Below are 20,096 nucleotides of genomic sequence, written 5' to 3' on the forward strand. Positions count from 1 at the left end.
TTGGGGAGTTCGGGATTTTTGAGCATGAGCCACCATTCTCCTTGTTTGGCCCTGCCATCAACCTTTCTCTGCCCCAAACTCCGACGTTTCAGTTTGTTTGGCCTCACCGTGCATTGGGCCCTGGAACTTGCGTTTGGTAACAGATTCATAGGACATTAGGGGGTTTTTAAAGGTTTCAACTATTAGAAGGCTACTCTGCAAAAGTTTATGATTAAGCCTTTGGGTTGGGGTATTTGGGTGTGTGCTCTGAGGTGGGAGTAGGGGCTACAGAGGGAGGAAGTAGAAAGCAAGGACAGGGGAGGCTGGGGGAGATATGAACCTCAAACTGGCAACTACATTCTAACCTGAAAGGTCAGATCCTCTAGGAGTTGGGTAATCACAGAGACTAGAGCAGTTTCTCTTGAGGAAGCTGCTTTTATGTTTCATTCTATTCACAGGGTTCTTTTTGCCATTAACCAAAATGCCAGGGCCCCACTTGAGGAGGTGATCGAAAAGTTCCACAGCCTCAGTGAGAGAAATGCTTTGTGTCTGACCTAATCCCCTTTCTATGCTGCCAGTGAAGGCCAGTCCAAGGCAGGAGGGTGACTTTAGACTACTTCTCAATGAATGGCTAGAAAATGCCTTCTGTAGTGAATTACTTCCTATTAAAAATGAATGAAAGGAAGATGAAAAGCAAGCATTCTGTGGATGGTAGCACAGCAACATGAATGTACTTAATGTCGCTGAATTGTCCACTAAGTATGGTTAAGATGGTAACTTTTATGTCTATTTTATCACAATTTAAAAAAAAATAAATGAAAGGGGAAAATCGAATCATTAACCTGACTTTGCTATATATTGGGCTGTCACTCCAACTGAGTAGAAACTTCATTCTCTAGAAACTAAATCTGAGATTTACTCCTGAAAGTTTATAGGAAAAAGAAAGGAGCCTTTGAGCCTTTGAGCCTTTCCTATGATCCACAGGAAGTAAATGAGGTCTTTTAAAAATGGAGAGGGAAAAAAAGAATGGAAGTTACTAGCAACTGTTTTTTGCAAGCTATGTCTATATATCTTTATACTGAATACTTGATAGATTAGAGTGAAAATATATAAACATTTTGAGTCTCTCTGCTTTTAAAATCCTATGTATAATTATAGTTTAGAGAAAAAAAATCCCTTTTGTATTACTTCATTTCTATGATCAACAAAGAATTTTTTATCATGAACACAGGCCCATTACCACTTGGCTGTCCTTACCTAATTGTCTTTCTTCATCTTCTACTCTGACTTATACAAATTACTTTAAATCCTCTTTTTTCTTTTTTAAACCAGGCAGAGTATAATGGCATAAAATAAAATACTCTTATCTAGATCATACTTTGATTATTAAGTTTACATAAGTCACTTATGAAAAAGAACATACAGCCAACAATTCCAAGCCATGCCCCAGACCTCTAGCCTGAGTATTTTAACACAATAATAGAATCCGTCTTCTTCAGCCTGCTGAGCCTAACTGGGCTGGCCTCGGGGTTTCTCAGGAGTCAATCACTCACTGAAGGCCAGAGGGGGACCAGATCTATGGCTCAGGATACAAGAGAAGAGGCCACTCTGGTGAACAGTACCACATATGACTCCTAGGCACACCCACTCCCCTCCAACCGCTGGAGTCCACAGGAGCCCTTACAGCCAAAGTAGCATCTTAGGACTCCAAAGCCTGTTGGGGTAAGGTGATTGTTGTCATATCTTGGAGCAGTTTATTAAAGGGGTTCACAAGTTAACTCTGCTCACAAGAATAAGGAACGATGTGCTATAACTCACAGAACCTGGGCTCAAGAGATGGAAAGCCTCACTTTGGCTCCTAATCTCTCTGAGTCTCAGTTTTCTCATTTGTAAGGTGGGAGAATGCTTATTACCTCAAAGGATCATTGGGAAGCTCAAATGTAACACAGGTATAGGCACATTACAGATGGAAGGCAACACCAATGCATAGAGCCAGGAGGGATGAATTTAGGTGATTAAAAGAAAGATACGAGGGCTTCCCTGGTGGCGCAGTGATTGAGAGTCCGCCTGCCGATGCAGGGGACACGGGTTCGTGCCCCGGTCTGGGAAGATCCCACATGCCGCGGAGCGGCTGGGCCTGTGAGCCATGGCCGCTGGGCCTGTGCGTCCGGAGCGTGTGCTCCGCAACGGGAGAGGCCACAACAGTGAGAGGCCCGCGTACCGCAAAAAAAAAAAAAAAAAAAAAAGACACGACAATCAACATCCCTACAAGAGCCTAACACCTTTGGCTTCTTGAGTTTCCTACTGAGAGGGGTTGAAAGTGAAAGTATAATTTTCTTTGACAAAAGAAAAGAGTTCTATGAGTTGGTATGGAAAGGTGTTAAAAGCAGCTTAAAAATATATTGTCCCCAATCCAAAGGAAACACCCTATTAGAAGCAAGAGGTCAAAGAAGCAGCTATATCTGGAAGCATTAAGACAAACTGATAAAAAATACATCCTCTGCTTTCAATACAGCCTACTGGCTAAAACAAAGTTCACCTCTTAGCAACAACAAAAAAAATTACTTAGTATTCCAGAACACACACGTTCTGAAAAGCCTGTGATTTCAGTCGTTGGCATAGAAACATGGAGTAAATGGCTGTGGGAAGAACAGAACCAATACTCGGAAAAATTGCTTGCTGAGCTGTTACTATCAGGAAAGCCTATGTTGTTTTAAATAAATCTTTATCACACCATTCTCTAAAAACAAATGTGTGGTCTATATTTATAGTCTTGATTTTTATTTAGAGAGGATGTGAAAAGCAGGGAGAAAGTGAGAATGCATGAAAATGTCAATGTCTCCTTTAAAGTAGTTCCTGCAAAATGCCTTGCTCCATCTCTGGCAGTGTTCTCCCTCTTGACACCCTACCTGCATTATTATGATCTGGAGGAACCCATGGAAAGAAAAAAAAAAGAGGAATCAAGTATTTCTTTCTTCTTCTCCAAGACCTGGCACTGCTAAATTTGTCTCCACAACTCAATGAAACTAACTCATAAAACGATCGTAATGATGGTGCATCTTCTTTACTAATGCAAGTAATCAATCAATCGATCCAAGAGGCATTCAAGTCCACCTGCTTCCTTTACACCTTCCAAAAGAAAAGAATCCATAGAGAACATTTTAAACATATCTAGCTGACACCACTTCAAAGCCACCTTTTAGGTTAAAGACATGATTAATTTATATTAACGTCACAAATCAGATGTAGTCTCCGAAATAAAGCCGTATTGAATTCACAACATTCATAAAACCTGCTCACTGTAGGAACCAGTCAAGAACCCTATTACATGAGAATCAGGATCTACTAAACCAGAATTAGAATAGAGATTCTATTCACAAGATCCATGAAGGATAAAGGCAGAAATGTTAGCCAATATTATTTATTTACTTATCTCCTCCCTTGAGATGGCAAGCTCCATGTGAGCAGAAACTTGGATCATGTATCCACCACTGTATTTCCAGCCTACAACAATATCTGGTACAGAGTTGATTGTCCAGTAATGACTTACTGAAACAGTGAATGAATTTAGCATAACCATACGAACCTTCTAAGAATGAAGCAGATAGACTTAGTCTCTGGGGGAAGGGACAGGTTGGAAAACACCACCTAACATCTGTCCCCAGTGCTTCTGAGGCTCAGGCTTGGAATGCCACATAGTCATGTCAAAACTTGCACTGTAAGCACAATCTAGCAAAGGTCAAGAATAGTTCTCTGGTGAATACTAAAAATCATCCTAGAGTAGGTTGAAACTGGATGCACTACAGTCTGCTGACAGAAGAAACAATGGAGGCATTCTTTAAGGCTGCACATCAGGAAAATTTAAGAGCTGAAGCAATCTGGATCATAAAGAATATGGCTTGGTTTAACTAGACAGTGTCAATCTTCCAGTGATTCACCCACTTCATTTCAGTGTTACAGAAAAGAATACACTGTATTAGATTACAGAAGCTGGGGTTGTCACGAGAGCTGATGCAGAAAGTGTCACAAAGACAATTTGCACTATTAACCCAGTCCACTATCATGCCAGGGGGAAAAGTCCTTTTTTTCCCTAGAAGCGAACAGAACAGTGAGAGTTGAGATATTCTTAAATAAGTGGAATTATTTTTTGCTATACAGTTTATCATCAGTCTTACCTGGAATAGTTAGATGAATATCTTTCTGCTTTTTCCCTAATCCGGCCTCCTCGCTTTCTAGTTTCCTGGTCATTATAAAAACATCCACTACCCTGAGTATTTCTCATGGCAGAAATGATATGATTTATTAGAAACACTAGCAGAAAGGCACTTATTCAGATAAAATAAATTAACCTCTAACTGATGCACTAGTTTTTTTACCTTAACTTTGCTGTCTACCTTGGGTGAAAATATGTGTTCCTTGGCAGGGTAAAGTATGTGAGAGGACAGTTTTAATGGTAAGTATTTATTTATTTATTTATTTGCTGCGCTGCATGGCTTGTGGGATCTTACTTCTGCAACCAGGGATCAAACCTGGGCCACGGCAGTGAAACCACCAAGTCCTAACCACTGGACCGTCAGGGAGTTCCCTAATAGTATTTCTATTCTCCACGTTTTTATTAGATGAGATTGTCTTAAATGAAAAGAACAGTGTTTAGCATCTTAAATATGTGCTTATTTGTAAGTAAATCCTAAAATTCATGAAGAGCATATGCTCAGGGGGTAGGCAGACCACTACTAGTTTTATACCTTTGTTCAAGTCACGTTACCTCACTGAACCTCAGTTTTCTCCTCTGTAAAGTAGAGCATAAGTTTGCTCAGATTCCAGGATAATCATCAGACTCATATGCTTCCCAGTTGGACTAGACAGTGAATTTATACGACCGTTTAATTAGCAGTTTAAACTAAAAGCAAAGCATATTGAGTGCAAAGGATTTGGTTTCTCTCCCTACATCAAATATGATAATACAGGTAAAAATGCTCCATAAAGGTTAGTTGCTATTACTCTTACCTTTGTTATAACTTACTAGTCCGGGTAAACAACATGCCGTGCAGAGATGACAAAGTGGGGAAGCAAAGGAGTTTTTCCTTTTTGATCATGGCCTATTGAAGCCAGCATTCGTAAACACTTTGTATAATTCTTTTGTAGTTTCTTCATTTCTCCCTTGACCTCTGAACCTAGTTTTTCTAAAGGCTACTGGTTTGTTTTTTCATGTGTCTCACTGCCAGACTTTCCCAAGCATCCCAAACCAACCCAGACCAGCTATCAGAGTTTCCCAAGATTCCTGATCTCCCTGATTGCACATCGGTGTGCATATACTTCAAGTACCCTTCATTCCCTGCTCTGAAAGGCCCTGAAGATGCCAGACCCACATGATTGCTGGGGTGGAATGGAGGCTTAAATGTGTCCGTTGAGAGTGATGTGGTTACTGGTGTGGGAATCCTGGCATTAGAATGAGTAAATAACCCCAGTCCTGATGACTCTAGTTCCAGGAAATGGGCTACAATGTCAGATCGGAAACTTGATCTCTCAAGGCACATTTCCAGACTCCAGCTGTTCCATGTTTGGCTTCAGTAAGAAAGAATAACATGGGCAACAGCTGCTGTTTCTTGAGTGGATATCAGCACTTAGAGTTTAAACAATCTCTTGTTTAAACAGTAGGAAACTGCACAACTGAGCTAGACTTCCCAAGAGTCATGGCTAGGTGCAGAGAAAATTATCAAAGTGTGCAAAGAAATGTCAGGTAAGGATGAGGATGAATGACCCATTCAAAGTCTTAAGAAGTGGCCTCAAACTGTTGTGTTCCTTGGGGCCTTAGAACTGCCTCATAGGTGCCTCAGGGGCTGCGTGTGTGTGTGTGTGTGTGTGTGTGTGTGTGTGTGTGTGTGTGTGTGTGTGTGTGTGTGTGTGTGTGTGTGTGTGTGTGTGTGTGTGTGTGTGTGTGTGTGTGTGTGTGTGTGTGTGTGTGTGTGTGTGTGTGTGTGTGTGTGTGTGTGTCTATTTCTGGTGCCTCCCCCACCTTCAGAGGGAGGGGAAGGAAGGAGCCTTCCACTCCTACTCCAGTTGGACTAGAGGTGGGGCTGTAGCCTTCAAGGGCCACAGTGGGTGAGGTGGAGGAGAACCAAGCTGAAGCATGACCACTTGCAGTGATTCCAGGAGTCTGAAGGGATTTTTTTAAAAAGAAGAAGAAAAGAAAGGCAGAGTACTACTTTAAAGCTGAGAACCTACTTTTATGATTGCTTTGAGAAAAAACAACTAAAAGCAAAACCAAATGCTTTCCCAAATAAAATGCTCCCCTATTGGTCAGTTGAGTAAAACATCAGGCTTACCTTGACATATTGAACAAGACGCTCATTTACGTTCACTTTGTAAGTTTCTAAACCCAGTTCCTTAGATAACCGTAAGATCCTGTTCTGGGTTGGTCCCACATAAGCCCCGCCAACGTCTACGTAATCAACATGTTGGTTCTGTAGAAACAGAAAAAGTGTCCAGAAGACTTTAGTTAGAACTCTAAAACAAATGTTTCTATGTCTTATAAAAAATAACCCTGTTTATTTTTTACAATTTAAATGTGCCTTACATCTCTCGTATAAAGTGCCACTGAAAACAGCAAATCTTTCTCCTCCACTCTAACCCTATAGTACACTCATCATTAAGCAATCCCATTTGTCGAGTTATTGGTGAGGCTGATTCAGCAATAACACGCATAAAGAATAAAGAACACTATAGTACGCCCTGCCGATCCAGATCCTTTTCAAAGCATTTAGCTTTATTTTCTATGCTTTTCTTTGGGGTTGTTGCTGGAGGGGTCACCCAGAGTTTTATTAGACCTAATTCTCTGATTTCCAGCAGATGAAAGCTTCAATCAGCCCACACTGGTGGGCTCCTGATCCTATTTTAAAACACTTGCAGGGAAGAATGCTTCATAGGAAAAGAGTACCAAAAGGTATGAAAAGATTCATATACCTAAAAAATATTTTATAAATATGCAAACCTTCCTCCATAAACCAAAATTTACTTTCCACTTCTTAAATGCACTTTTCCATTTTCCCCAGCTTTTTTAGTAACACATTTCCCCATGATTTAACCAATAAATTGTAAAAAAATTAATAAATAAAATAAAATAAAATTGTGCATTGGTGAGTAATAATTCCTCCATGTGTTTGTAATAACTTCTTATGGGTCTGTTTCTATTTTTGTTGTTTATACCAGTTCTAATTCGCATTGCTGTTTCTCCTTGTTTGCCTGATTATTTTTTATTGCGCCCCACTGACTGAATTTGAGAAAATACAGAAATTATCTGAATCCTGGGAGGATTATATCTTTCTCAGAGAGGATTTATGTCTGCTTCTGCCCAGCATCTGGGGACGCTAACAATACTAGATAACTTTATTGCATTTTGTGTGCCTGAGACAATTTGAAGGCAGGTTGAAATGCAACGTGGCCTAGTCCTTTTGCTGTTCACCCTTAGCGCTAGGATGCAGTCCAACCCAAAGCACAAGGAGTTTACCAACACATCCCTCCATATACACACACTTTGGTGGGCTCTGGACTTGACCTTCAGTTGCCCTAGCTTTGTAAGACTTTTGAAAAGTACTTCTCAGTCTCTCACTTGCGTCTTCAGTGGTCAGCAAACTCCCACCTCTCCACCCCCAGGGGAAAATGCAGGTCAATGTTTTCTGGATGTTGGTCTAGTGATTCTTCACTATCTTGTTAGCTCTCTGATGCTTTGAAGGTGTGTGTGTGTGTGTGTACACAGTGTAATTTGTCTAGTCTCCTTATATGTAGTGGGAGGGTTGGGATAATTTACCTAATCTGTTATTTCCAGAAAATCGATTGTCTAGAATTATGCAACCTTGCCTTCCTGGGGTAATATAACCTGATATTATCTTTCCGTTGCAAGATATGCTTTGCTAACATTTTGTTTAGAATTTTTATATCTGTGTTTATAAGTGAGACTGAGATTGCCCCATGATTCTCCTTTCTTCTTCAGCCCTTGTCTGTTTTCTTGTATTACAGTACTGTTAATCTCATGAGTTAGAAATCATACTTTCTTCTATTCTCTAGAAGGCGTTCATATATAAATAGAATAATCTCTTCTTTGAACATTAGGTAGAACACACCTGTAGAGCTATCTAGGCTTAGTGTTTTCATTGTGGGAAAAATTTAATTTACAGGTTCAATTTATTTTGTGGTTAAAGCACTACTCACATTTTCTATTTCTTGAATCAGTGTTATTTTTTATAAATTATATTTTCTCATCATATATACATTTCTTATGTTTCAAAACTATTGCTTTAAAGTTCATGACCTCTTCTTTTCATTTATTTATTGTTTATTGTATCAGTAGTTATATCTTCATTTTCACCCCTTTTATTGTTTAGAGATGTCTCTTTTTCCTTTTCCTTGAAAAATCTTATCAGACACTTGTCTAGTTTTAATAGGACTCTTCAAAGAATCAACCTTTGTTTCATTGATCATCTTTATTGAGTATTTTCTATACCATTGATTTATGCTCTTTTCCCCTCTTTTTTGGATTTTTTATACTCTTAATTTTCTAATTCCTTGCATGCTTAGCTTATTCATATTGAGTCTTTTGTTCTTTTCTAATAGAAAAATTTAGGCTATGAATCTTCCTCTAATATGGTTTTAGCTACATCCACAACTTTATTTTAGTATTTCCATTATTGTGCGGCTTTAAGTATTTTCAAATTTCCATTACAATTTCTGTCTAGATCTATGTTTCTAAAAGTTTTGTCATGTTTTAATTTCTACAACTGGAATTTTTTTAGTTATCTTTCTGTCATAACTGCATTGTGGTCAAAGAATATGGATTATATGATATCAATCCTTGAGGCTTACTTTATGACCTAGCACATGGTTGATTTTCAAAATTTTCCATTTCTGCATGAAAAGAACATAGTCTTCTGTTAGGTAATATGCATGTTTTATACATGTCCATTAGAAAAAGATTAACTGTGCTCAGCCTTTGTTTGCTTCATTTATTATTGACTTAGAAAAGTATGTTAAAAATCCCCTACACTATTGGGCATTTATCTTTGATTCCTGTCAATTTTGCTTTATATTTTGAGGCTACATTATTCAGTATATACAAGTTTAGAATTGTTCGGTCTTCTGGGTCTTTTATCACTATGTATTGAAACTTAATTCAATGAAACATTTTTTTGTTTAAACCTTATTTTGTCTGATATTAATATAGGTAAAATAGCTTAGATTAGTATTTGTATACTATCTTTTTCTATCTTTCAGTTAGAGTTTTCTTTATTCTGACATTTCCCCCCTTTTAACTGAGACGTCTAACCCATTTATATTATTATTTCTTTTAAAATGTCTTAACTTTACTTATTTTATTATGGCTTTCTATTTGTCCCACTTTAACAGTTTCATGCCTGATTTCTTTTCTTCTTTTGGATTAAGGGTTTTCTTCCTTTTGTTTTAAGTTTTTCTTCTACTTGTTTGGAAGTTATACTGTCAGGCCTATTTTTTTTCTAGCTGTATTAACATGCATACTTAATATATTCTAAAGTTTATCAATATATTGTCTTTCTATTGAAAAATACAAAACCTTCATGCATCAACTGTGATCACCCTTCTTCTAATCTGTAAACCATAAAAGTACCTTGCTTCAGGTTTATTTGTCTCCCAACAAATTTGACGTTATTTTGTTTTATTCTGTTGATGTTGCTGAATTTTATTTAAATATTTACCAGTATCTTTGCTCATTGTCTCCTCTTAAATTTCAGACCTTTTATTTGTTATCATTTTCCTTCTTCTTAAAACACAGCCTTTATAATTTCCTCTAATCTGGGTCCTAAACTCTCTATTTTTGTCAGTCTGATAAAAAGATAGTTCTAGCAAGTAACAAATTCTGGTTATTTTCTCTTTCTCTCTCAGAACAGTGAAGATATTGTTTATCTTCTGGCATCTATTTTTTGCTGTTGAAGGGTCACTCATAAGTCTAATTACTGATTTTTTCAGAGTATGCATAATTTGTCTTTCTCTTTTTTAAAAAAAATTACTTTTAGACTTGAATTTTTTTAAGATCTCTTTTCTTTGGTATACTGCAGCTTCTGTGTCCGGGTGAGAATTTCTTTTCCTTTTTCATGCTGTGGATTTGTTAGGTTTCCTGGTATCTTCCAACAATGCTGGAAAATCCTCAGCCATTATTTTTTCATACTATCATAACACTATCTTTCATGTCTTAGCTGCTCCTGCCCTTGCCCCACATAACGTATTTTCCAATCTTTATCTCTGAACTGCATTATAGATAATTCCTTCTGATCTAGTTCACTCATTCACTTCAGCTGTGTCTAATACACTGTTTAATCTGTCCCTGAGTTTTTTCATTTTAATCAGTACATTTTCATTTCTAGAAATTATTTTTAAACTACTTGATCATTTTTTTAAGTTTCTTTTCCCTGCTGCTAATTTTAAGCACGTCTTTTCTTTAAAACATGCTACAGTAATTTTTTATTCTGTGTATACTTCAACTATTGCAAAATCTTTCTGGATCATTTTTTCTATTTATTTTCCTTGTATGCTGTCACTTTTGACTATGAGTTGCTGATTTTCCTTACAACTTTTTCTGTGTAAGTTATTTGAGGCCTGGGTGGAAATGATTTGAGTCTATTTCTGCCAGCCACCTTGGCACTTTAAATATTCTGTCCAAGGTTTTTCACACCATATAGGTAGTGTAAATTTAGATTGAAGCCATGGATGAAGGCAAGCTTTATTTTTCTCCCTTTTAGAATGGTAAGGTTTATTTCTCTTTCACTTTCATGTACAGAGTATAGCACAGGGGATTCCAATTTGGAGTGTTTCCTATTAAATTCGCTACCTTCAACAGGTTCTGGATTTTATTTCCTGTTCCCTGCATGCCATACAGCCATCACAGTGGAATTGCAGAGTCTTCAGGGTTCAGTAGACATTCAAGGTGAAAGTCAAATTTTGAGCTCATTTAATCCCTAGGCTTCATGTTTTTACTTTGCTTTGGGGATTCATTAGTTCATTCAACAACTGTATCTTGAGTGCCTACAAGGTGCCAGGTACTGTTCAAGAAACTTCTGTTACATCAGTGAACAAAATAAAAATCTCTGCTCTCAAGGGGCTTTCATTTAGTCGGAAGAGACAGAAAATGAACCACAAACATAATAAATAAGTATCTTAGAAGTTGATAACAACAGTGAAAAAGAAAAAAAAAACAACTAGAGAAGGACAAGGCAGATTGAAACTGCAGAGAAGTTTCAGAAGATTTCAGCTTCAAATACAAGGGACATGTAGGCCTCTGAGAAAAGGTGATATTTGCGTAAAAGACTTGAAGGAGGCGTGGGAGTTATCTATGTGCATATTTGGGACAAGAGCATTCCAGGCAGAAGAAAGAGCCACTGCAAAGATTCTAAGGGAGAAATTTGCCTGGTGTGTTCAAAAAACACAGGCCAATGTGTCTGGAACAGAGTGAGCAAGGAAAAGAGAACTGGAGATGAGAGTAGAGAAGTTGCAGGGCGGGGGTGGGGGGGAAGGGGGCAGATCATGGTACGCGTCACAAGACATTGAAAGGACACTGGCTTTTACTGTGAGTGAGAACGGCAGCCTTTGAAAGGTTTTGAGCACAGAAGTGCCAAGATCTGACTTAGGTTTGAAAGGCTCATTCTGGCTGTTGCACTAAGGCTAGATTATAAGGGGCAAGGGTAAAAAGCAGGGAAATTATTTAAGAGGCTATTGCAATAATCTGCCCTAGAGATCATGGTGGCTCCCACAGGTGGGTGTCACGGAAGCAGAGGGAAGGGTTGAATTCTGGGTATATTTTGAAGGCAGAGCCAAAAGAATTTCCTGACAGAATGAATGTGGGGTCTCACAGTGTTGAACATGACTCCCGAGTTTTTTTGGGAGTTGCCATCCTCCTTTACCAGGAAGGCTGCTGGAATAGTGTTCTTTTTTTTTTTAATCAGTTTATTGGATTTGTTTCTTTTTATAATATAAATTTATTTACTTATTTGTTTGTTTATTTTTGGCTGTGTTGGGTCATCTTTGCTGCACGCAGGCTTTCTCTAGTTGCGGCGGGAGGGGGCTACTCTTCATTGCGGTGCATGGGCTTCTCACTGTGGTGGCTTCTCTTGTTGCAGAACACAGGCTCTAGGCACGCAGGCTCAGTAGTTGTGGCTCGTGGGCTCTAGAGCGCAGGCTCAGTAGTTGTGGCACACAGGCGTAGTTGCTCTGCGCGGCATGTGGGATCTTCCTGGGCCAGGGCTCGAACCCATGTTCCCTGCATTGGCAGGCAGATCCTTAACCACTGCGCCACCAGGGAAGCCCCTGTTTCTTTTGCTTTATTTTGCTATTGAGTTGTATGAGTTCCTTATAATTTGTTATTAACCCCTTATCAGATAGATGGCTTCCAAATATTATCTACCATACTGGTTGGCTGCCTTTCATTTTGTTCATGGTTTCTTGTGCTGGGGATAAGCTTTTAATTTTTATTTTATTTTATTTTATTTATTTAGGCCATGCCACACGGCATGTGGGATCTTAGTTCCACAACCAGGGATCGAACCCGTGACCCCTGCAGTGGAAGTGCAGAGTCTTAACCACTGGACCACCAGGGAAGTCCCTAGAATAGTGTTCTTGATGAAGAAGAAAAGAAATTCAGTTTGGATGTGTGAAGTTTGAGATGTCTGTTCAACATCCAGGAGATCTGCAAACTTCTAACTTCAGGGCAGCACAGTATATATATATATATATATATATATATTTTTTTTTTTTGCGGTACGCGGGCCTCTTACTGTTGTGGCCTCTCCCGTTGCGGCCTCTCCCGTTGCGGAGCACAGGCTCCGGACACGCAGGCTCAGTGGCCATGGCTCACGGGCCCAGCCGCTCCGCGGCATGTGGGATCTTCCCGGACCGGGGCACGAACCCGTGTTCCCTGCATCGGCAGGCGGACTCTCAACCACTGCGCCACCAGGGAAGCCACCCAGCACAGTATATTTTATTCAGCATTTTATTTTAAGAGGGAGAGTCAATCAGGCTTCCACTCTGCCATAATACCAGAAGTGATCTGTTCCTTTGACTTCTTTCATCTGTCCCTCATATAATCCTAACTCTCCCTTTTACTGACTATTGGTGTTGTGCTCCAAACCTTCTCTAGTCTCCAACATCCTTTTTAAGACAGGAAGCACAAAACTGAAGTCAGTATTCTAATAAAATTTAACAAAGACACTAATAGAATTCTTGGGAGTTTCCAAAAAAGATGTCTTTAGAACACAGACACTATTTAAAGTAAATAATCCTAAGTGAAGTAGTAAAAAGCATGAGGCGTTTTACAGAATGCTTCTATACAAAGTCGAAACATTTGAAAGGAGGTGCCCCAGATTCAGCATGAATATACTGGAACTGTAATACCATATTCTGCTGTGTTGCCCCTCAGTCTTTAGGGTCTTGCGTTTGATCTCATTATTCAGTCTTTGAAGAGGCCACAAACATGCAACTATATTAGGAAACAAATACACCAACCCTGTGGTAGCCTTGCAGGCATTTCAACTTAATTAATTTGGTCCTGAAGAATTATGGGGGAATCGCACTAGGAAAAATTGGGAAGCTCTGAACAAATAGAAGATCTATATGAACAGTTGCCAAGTGACAATATCAAATTTGACATTTCGATACTTAAAGATCCAGAGTAATTTTTATGGCATCTCCTCCCCAAATCCAAATTGATTATGCTAGTAGAAGCAACTGTAAGAATATTAAATTCAGTTTCTGATTAAATACCATTTCTGTCCCTGCTTTGTAAAGCCCCCCCGCTTTTCCCTTTTATTTATTTGAAATCTTATAGATGTCAAGTCCTACTTTCTAAGCATTTCAGAGTTCCTCTCTCACATACCTAAAGGGAATTTTAATATGATGCCTAATACGCAATAGTTCCTTTATGGTGCTGACATATATAAATGATGTAGCAAGAAAAAGCAGCCTGGAACAATAACATAGATGGGGCTAAGCATGTTGGAATTCTCATTTCCCTTGTACAAAGAAACTTGTTCTTAACTGAAAAATCCGTAACACGACGGATGCTCCTATGTAATAACCAAACGGTTTTAGAGATAAGAAAAGTAGGGCAAAGGGACAACTTAATACCTATCTCCAAAATAAAGGAATGTTTTTCAGAAAATGACAGGAGAAGCATATCTAACAAGCTGGTACAGGCAGAATATGCAATCTTTCTTTTGCACTACAACACATTGCCTTCAATTAGAACTTGAAGTTGGAGGGAGCTTCAAGTACATTTAGATTATATCTCACTGCCCAGATGAGAAAAGTGACATGTAAAGTGCTAATAGTACTTACCCAAGGTATGACAGTGTGTCGGGCCAGTACAGGGGCCAGAATCCCAGTCTCCTCACTCCCAGACCAATAGCCTCTCAGAGGACTACATCTGAGGAGGTACTCAAATTCTCCAAATGCAATTAATCTGGATTCACATTAATTTAAAGCAAGCGAGCATACACCAAAGAGCTGCACTTCTGTAGCATACCCTATGGATCTTATCAAAATGCAGAGTCAGATTCAGCAGGTCTGGGACAGGACCTGAGATTCTGCATTTCTATCAAGTTCCAGGGTGATTCAGAGGCTGCTGGCCCACAGGTTACTTTGAGTAGCAAGGCTGTAGGGTACTCTTAGAGCTGAGCAAGGTAAAAATAGGCTTATGATACATCCCTGTACATCTAAAAAGGCAGAAAGTGAATGACAGAAGGGGAGCTTGGCTTGGTGTGACTGAAACGGCTGGTACAATATCCTAGTTCAGATGTTGGTTGGCTATTTCATATCCATTTATATTCCCCCTTTCCCATGCCTGCTTCTATTATGCAGCCTGGAAATGTTAAAGACTTGCTTTCCCAGGCTCCCTAGCAGCTCAGGGTAGCTGTGTGCCCCAAACCTAGCCAATGAGACTAAAGCAAATGTCTGCTGGGGTCTTCTGGTAAAGGAAAGGCTTTGTTGCAGATAAGACTGGGCCCGCCTCTTCACGCTCTTTGCTGCCTTGAATGAGGACTTGATGCTGACAGATGCTGCAGCCATCTGGTTACCATTAGGCAATAAGCCAACATTAAAAGAATGGCTGAGCACAAAGACAGAAAGAGCCTAAAGATCCGATGACAAAGCTGAACCCCTGCCCCAGCCTGGACTACCTACCACCAGACTTCTTATGTAAAATAACTGAATGTTTGTATTGCTTAACCCATTGTTATTATCACTGCATAAGCCACTCTGTTATAAATCTGACACATCTTCTAATTAGATAGAGGCTTCCTCTCCTTCCAGTCACTTCAACAGTCTGGTTTTGTCCTTACTGCCAATCCCCAGCCTTGAGCGCTCTGTTTCTGTGCTCTAGCAAGGGGGCTCATTAGTGACCTTCTCAATGCCAAACACAAGGGCCGTACTCAGCCTTCATCTTGTGTCAAATGCCCCTGGCATCTGATTCGATTTATCATCCCTTCTCTTTCCTCTGCTGATGTTCATGGCACCGCCCTAATCTGGTCTTCCTCCCCAGCCTCCACTGCTTCTCTCTGGCTCCTCTGCCTCTGCACCCCCTTTAAATCTGCATGTTCCCCAAACTTCCATCTTTGTCCATACTTCCTTTCTACCTTACATCCTTCCCTGTGTACTTTCATCAGTTCCAGATTTTAACATCCTGCAACCATTTCTTCAAATAGTAGTAAACACCAGTTGGCATGCATTTTTCCAAAATGGTGATGTAAGCCCAAGTATAAAAAGGCAGTGATGTAGCAAGAACTGGGCTTCCTTATGTCTAGCTGACCCCACCGGAGCAGCACACCTCTTAGGGAACAAGGACTAAAGAAAAAGCTACACAGAAATATGCTACATTTGCCTCTGCTTACTGTGGTCACACTTCTGTTAAGTTGTGGATTCTTGGATAAATAAATAAGGAACCTATACTGTGTGTGTATGTCTGTGTGTGTGTGTGTGTGTGTGTGTGTGTGTGTGTGTGTGTGGTGAATGTACAGTCACTTCAAGTCCAGCCAAACCCTAACCTCACCTGAGACGCTATATACTCTATTTAGGTCTCTAGTATGGAAATGATGACGCTGTATTGAAGTTATTTGTTCACGTTTGTTTTCTTCACTAGAATGTAAGCTACTGAAGGTCAGAAGCTGTCACTCTTTGGTGGGTGCTTGTTGAAAAGAACAGATACTTATTTAATGCAGTAGTTTAGGGTTATGGAGGACCAACGGCTTAACTGCATAAACTCTTGAGATTTCCTCCAGCTCTGTGACTTCCAGTGACCCCCATCTCTAGTTTGTGTGAGATTTTATACGTAAGTATTAAAATCATTTACCCTCACTGTGTATGTTCTTCCTCCAACTCTGTCCCGGGCTTCTAAAACCAAAACATTAACTTCATGTTCTGCTAAGAGTTTGGCAGCAGATAATCCTAAAAGGAAAAAAAAGGAAAACAAAGTCGAGGAACATACTAACACCTACATGTGAAACATTCAACATTTAAACAGGTCTACATATAATATAAATGCAGGTATCAGACACAATTCATTGATTGTGCTATCTAATAAATTCTGAGCACACTGTGATGAACTAAGCCACCAATTTTATAATCTAGCATATATTACATTATGTATCATAAGTTAATTTTATTATCTATCATAAGGTTGGTTGAAAAAATGTAATAATTTAAAAAATATATTTTGGGGTTTTGGTGATAATCATATGTAAGGGAATTTGTTGAACCCCTAAATCAACCTTTATCATGCCACTCTTCTAGAAATCCTGATTGTATAAACAGAAGTATGTTTTCCTGGAAATTCCCCCTGGCTTACACCAGCCCCCAGTATCTCTGTGCTTTTTTCAATTTAAAACCCCCCTATAATGACCTCCTATCATTTATACCTGGATTACATGCTTGCTATATCATGTTTTCCCCGCTAGATTAAAAGTTACCAAAGGCAGGAACCATGTTTCATACTTTATTTATTGGCTCAAAGCTGAGTACAGACTTTCACTCATAAACAAAAACCTTCATAAAAGATAGATTTTTTTTTTTTTGTGGTACACAGGCCTCTCACTGTTGTGGCCTCTCCCATTGCAAAGCACAGGCTCCAGACGTGCAGGCTCAGCAGCCATGGCTCACGGGCCCAGCCGCTCCACGGCATGTGGGATCTTCCCAGAACCGGGGTACGAACCTGCATCCCCTGCATCAGCAGGCAGACTGTCAACCACTGTGCCACCCGGGAAGCCCGTAAAAGACAGGTTTTTAAACCCAGTATAGTAAGGGAATCCCCTGGCAGTCCAGTGGTTAGGACTTGGTTCTTTCACTGCCGTGGCCGTGGTTCATTCCCTGGTCAGGGAACTAAGATCCCGCAAGCCACACAGTACAGCCAAAAAAAGGCAAAAAACAAACAAACAAAAGTATAGTAATACCAGAAAAGTAGAGGAAAATGTTGTGGATTAACATTATATCAAGGGTACATGCTATCAACATGAGTTATCACTGATGTTAATCTTGCTCACCTGGCTGAGGTAATGTTTGCCAGGTTTCTCCACTGTAAAGTTATTCTTTTTTTCCCCTTCCATGCTATACTCTTTGGAAGGAAGTCTATGTACAGCCTGCACTTAAGAAGTAGGGAGGTATGTCCTACTTCCTTGAGGGTGGAGTATTGACATAAATGATTTGAAATTCATCTGCACAGGAGATTTGCCTCTTCTCTCCCATTTATTTATTTATTTAACCACTGACTTATATCCCCATGGAGTCATACATAGTTGTTTTATACTTTGGGTTATAGTCCAATACTATGTTATTTATTTTGTTGCTCAAATTGTTTCAGCTTTGGTCACTGGGAGGCTCTTGTGTCCCTTTGACGTGCCTTCATCATTTTGTGTGTATGCGTGTGTTTGAGCACTTCCTTACTTTCTGGCATTAAGAGATGTTCCAGGCTCATCTTGTCTTTCTCTGCCCAGCCCTACTATCAGCTATTTCTTCAGTGAGCCTTGGTTCCTTTTATTGGAGAACAGTATTAGAAATCAAGATCTGGGGGGCTTCCCTGGTGGCGCAGTGGTTGAGAGTCTGCCTGCCGATGCAGGGGACGCTGGTTCGTGCCCCAGTCCAGGAAGATCCCTCATGCCGTGGAGTGGCTGGGCCCGTGAGCCATGGCCACTGAGCCTGGGCGTCCGGAGCCTGTGCTCCGCAATGGGAGAGGCCACAACAGTGAGAGGCCCGCATACCGCAAAAAAAAAAAAAAAAAAAAAAAAAAAAGAAAGCAAGATCTGGGCTCTAGGTGTGCCCATCACTACTGGGCTATCATTGCTTGTGGGACTGCTCAGCTCACAGAGTAAGGAAATAAATGTCTGTATACACATTTTAAAATCTATCAATACATTTTTGCACTTCAAATGCTATCTTATACCTAGTTATCTTTATCCTCCTATTACAAAAAATACGAAGCAGACTACACAGATAAATATACTTCAAGGAGAAAAAAAAAGTTAGAATTTAGGGTGAAAGAGAAATAAGAATGACACCAGGGATAAGTTTAGTAAAATGATACAAATGATACCTAAATATGTATACCAGTGGTTGAGGAGAGGAACTATTCTTAGTGATTTTAAAACTCAGTAACTTGACAGTTCTAATGGTATATATCCTAAAGACAAAAAAGAGCTGCAAACATTTTGTTCAGTAATCATTTTGTGGGTGCTAGGATTAGAACTATTATTTTGAGGCCATTATGTATGTAATGTGGAATAAAGCAAATGAGTAATCAGGCTGCTGTCACTGAGATCCAGGGTTTTGGGCCTGGAGATCAGGAAATTTGGATGAAAGAACAATGAAATTAAGTGCAAATTTAGGGCAGGAAATGTACAAGATGGGTCTGGAATCTCAAGTCACCAGAAAGCAAGGAGGCTAACAGAGACCACGAGGAGTATGACAAAAAGGCTCAGAAACCTACCTAGGTGAACTCTCACTGGCTAGAGATGGAACAATTTGAGTATCAAGTAAAAATAACAGGGACTTCCCTGGTGGCACAGTGGTTAACAATCCGCCTACCAATGCAGGGGACTCGGGTTTGAGCCCTGGTCTGGGAAGATCCCACATGCTGTGGAGGAACGAAGCCTGTGTGCCACAACTACTGAGCCTGCACTCTAGAGCCCGTGAGCCACAACTACAGAGCCCGTGTGCCACAGCTACCGAAGCCCGTGTGCCTAGAGTCCGTGCTCTGCAACAAGAGAAGCCACCACAATGAGAATCCCGTGCACCGCAACAAAGAGGAGCCCCCACTGGCTGCAACTAGAGAAAGCCCGCGCGCAGCAAGGAAGAGCAAACGCTGCCAAAAATAAATAAATAAATGAACGAATGAATAAATAAATAAATAAATAACAACAAAGGCAATGACTTAAATCCACTCGTAATAATACTAAACAAACAAACAAAACCTCTCACTGGTCACCTTTGGAGAATGCTAAGGAACCAACTTATCATTAAAAAAAACAAAAAAGGAGCTTCCCTGGTGGCGCAGTGGTTGAGAGTCCGCCTGCCGATGCAGGGGACACGGGTTTGTGCCCTGGTCTGGGAAGATCCCACATGCCGCGGAGCGGCTGGGCCCGTGAGCCATGGCCGCTGAGCCTGCACATCCGGAGCCTGTGCTCCGCAATGGAAGAGGCCACAACAGTGAGAGGCCTGCGTCCCGCAAAAAAAAAAAAAAAAAAGAATTTGGCATTCATTCTGCCCTACTTATTTGCACCAAACCTTGAAGCAACCAAATAGCTAACAAAGGGAGGTTTCGCCGTATAAAAGTATGCTAGCTAATAAGTGAAGACAGGAATAATTAGAACATCAGCATTTTGCAACCCCTAATGAATTAATAGATCTGGTGCAATGATTGTCAACAGCTGCTAACATGACAAAAAAAAGAGATAACCAGATGTTACTTGCCTCTTAATGGAAGCACATACCACCATGTATGAAGTAGTTAGAAAGAAGGAAGGAAGGAAGGAAGGAAGGGAGGGAGGGTGGGGAGAAAGGGAAGGAGCAAACAAACTAAATTCTAATGTGATCCAGCCTCTAGATCTGATACTTAGGGG

General features: G+C 40.1%; 1 protein-coding gene across 1 annotated transcript in view; it reads right to left on the bottom strand.

Moving 5' to 3' along the window:
* Positions 1 to 20,096, bottom strand: part of MAOA (monoamine oxidase A) — a 73,126-nt gene that overhangs the window by 38,214 nt on the left and 14,816 nt on the right. Inside the window, exons 2-3 of the mRNA XM_081221762.1 lie at positions 16,340 to 16,434; positions 6,306 to 6,443 (exon numbers count right to left, since the gene is read on the bottom strand). Of these exons, the coding sequence (XP_081077888.1) occupies positions 6,306 to 6,443; positions 16,340 to 16,434 (233 nt within the window). The remainder of the gene's footprint in view (positions 1 to 6,305; positions 6,444 to 16,339; positions 16,435 to 20,096) is intronic.

This window comes from Mesoplodon bidens (genome assembly GCF_964165515.1).
Source record: "Mesoplodon bidens genome assembly, chromosome: X".
Taxonomy (NCBI): domain Eukaryota; kingdom Metazoa; phylum Chordata; class Mammalia; order Artiodactyla; family Ziphiidae; genus Mesoplodon; species Mesoplodon bidens.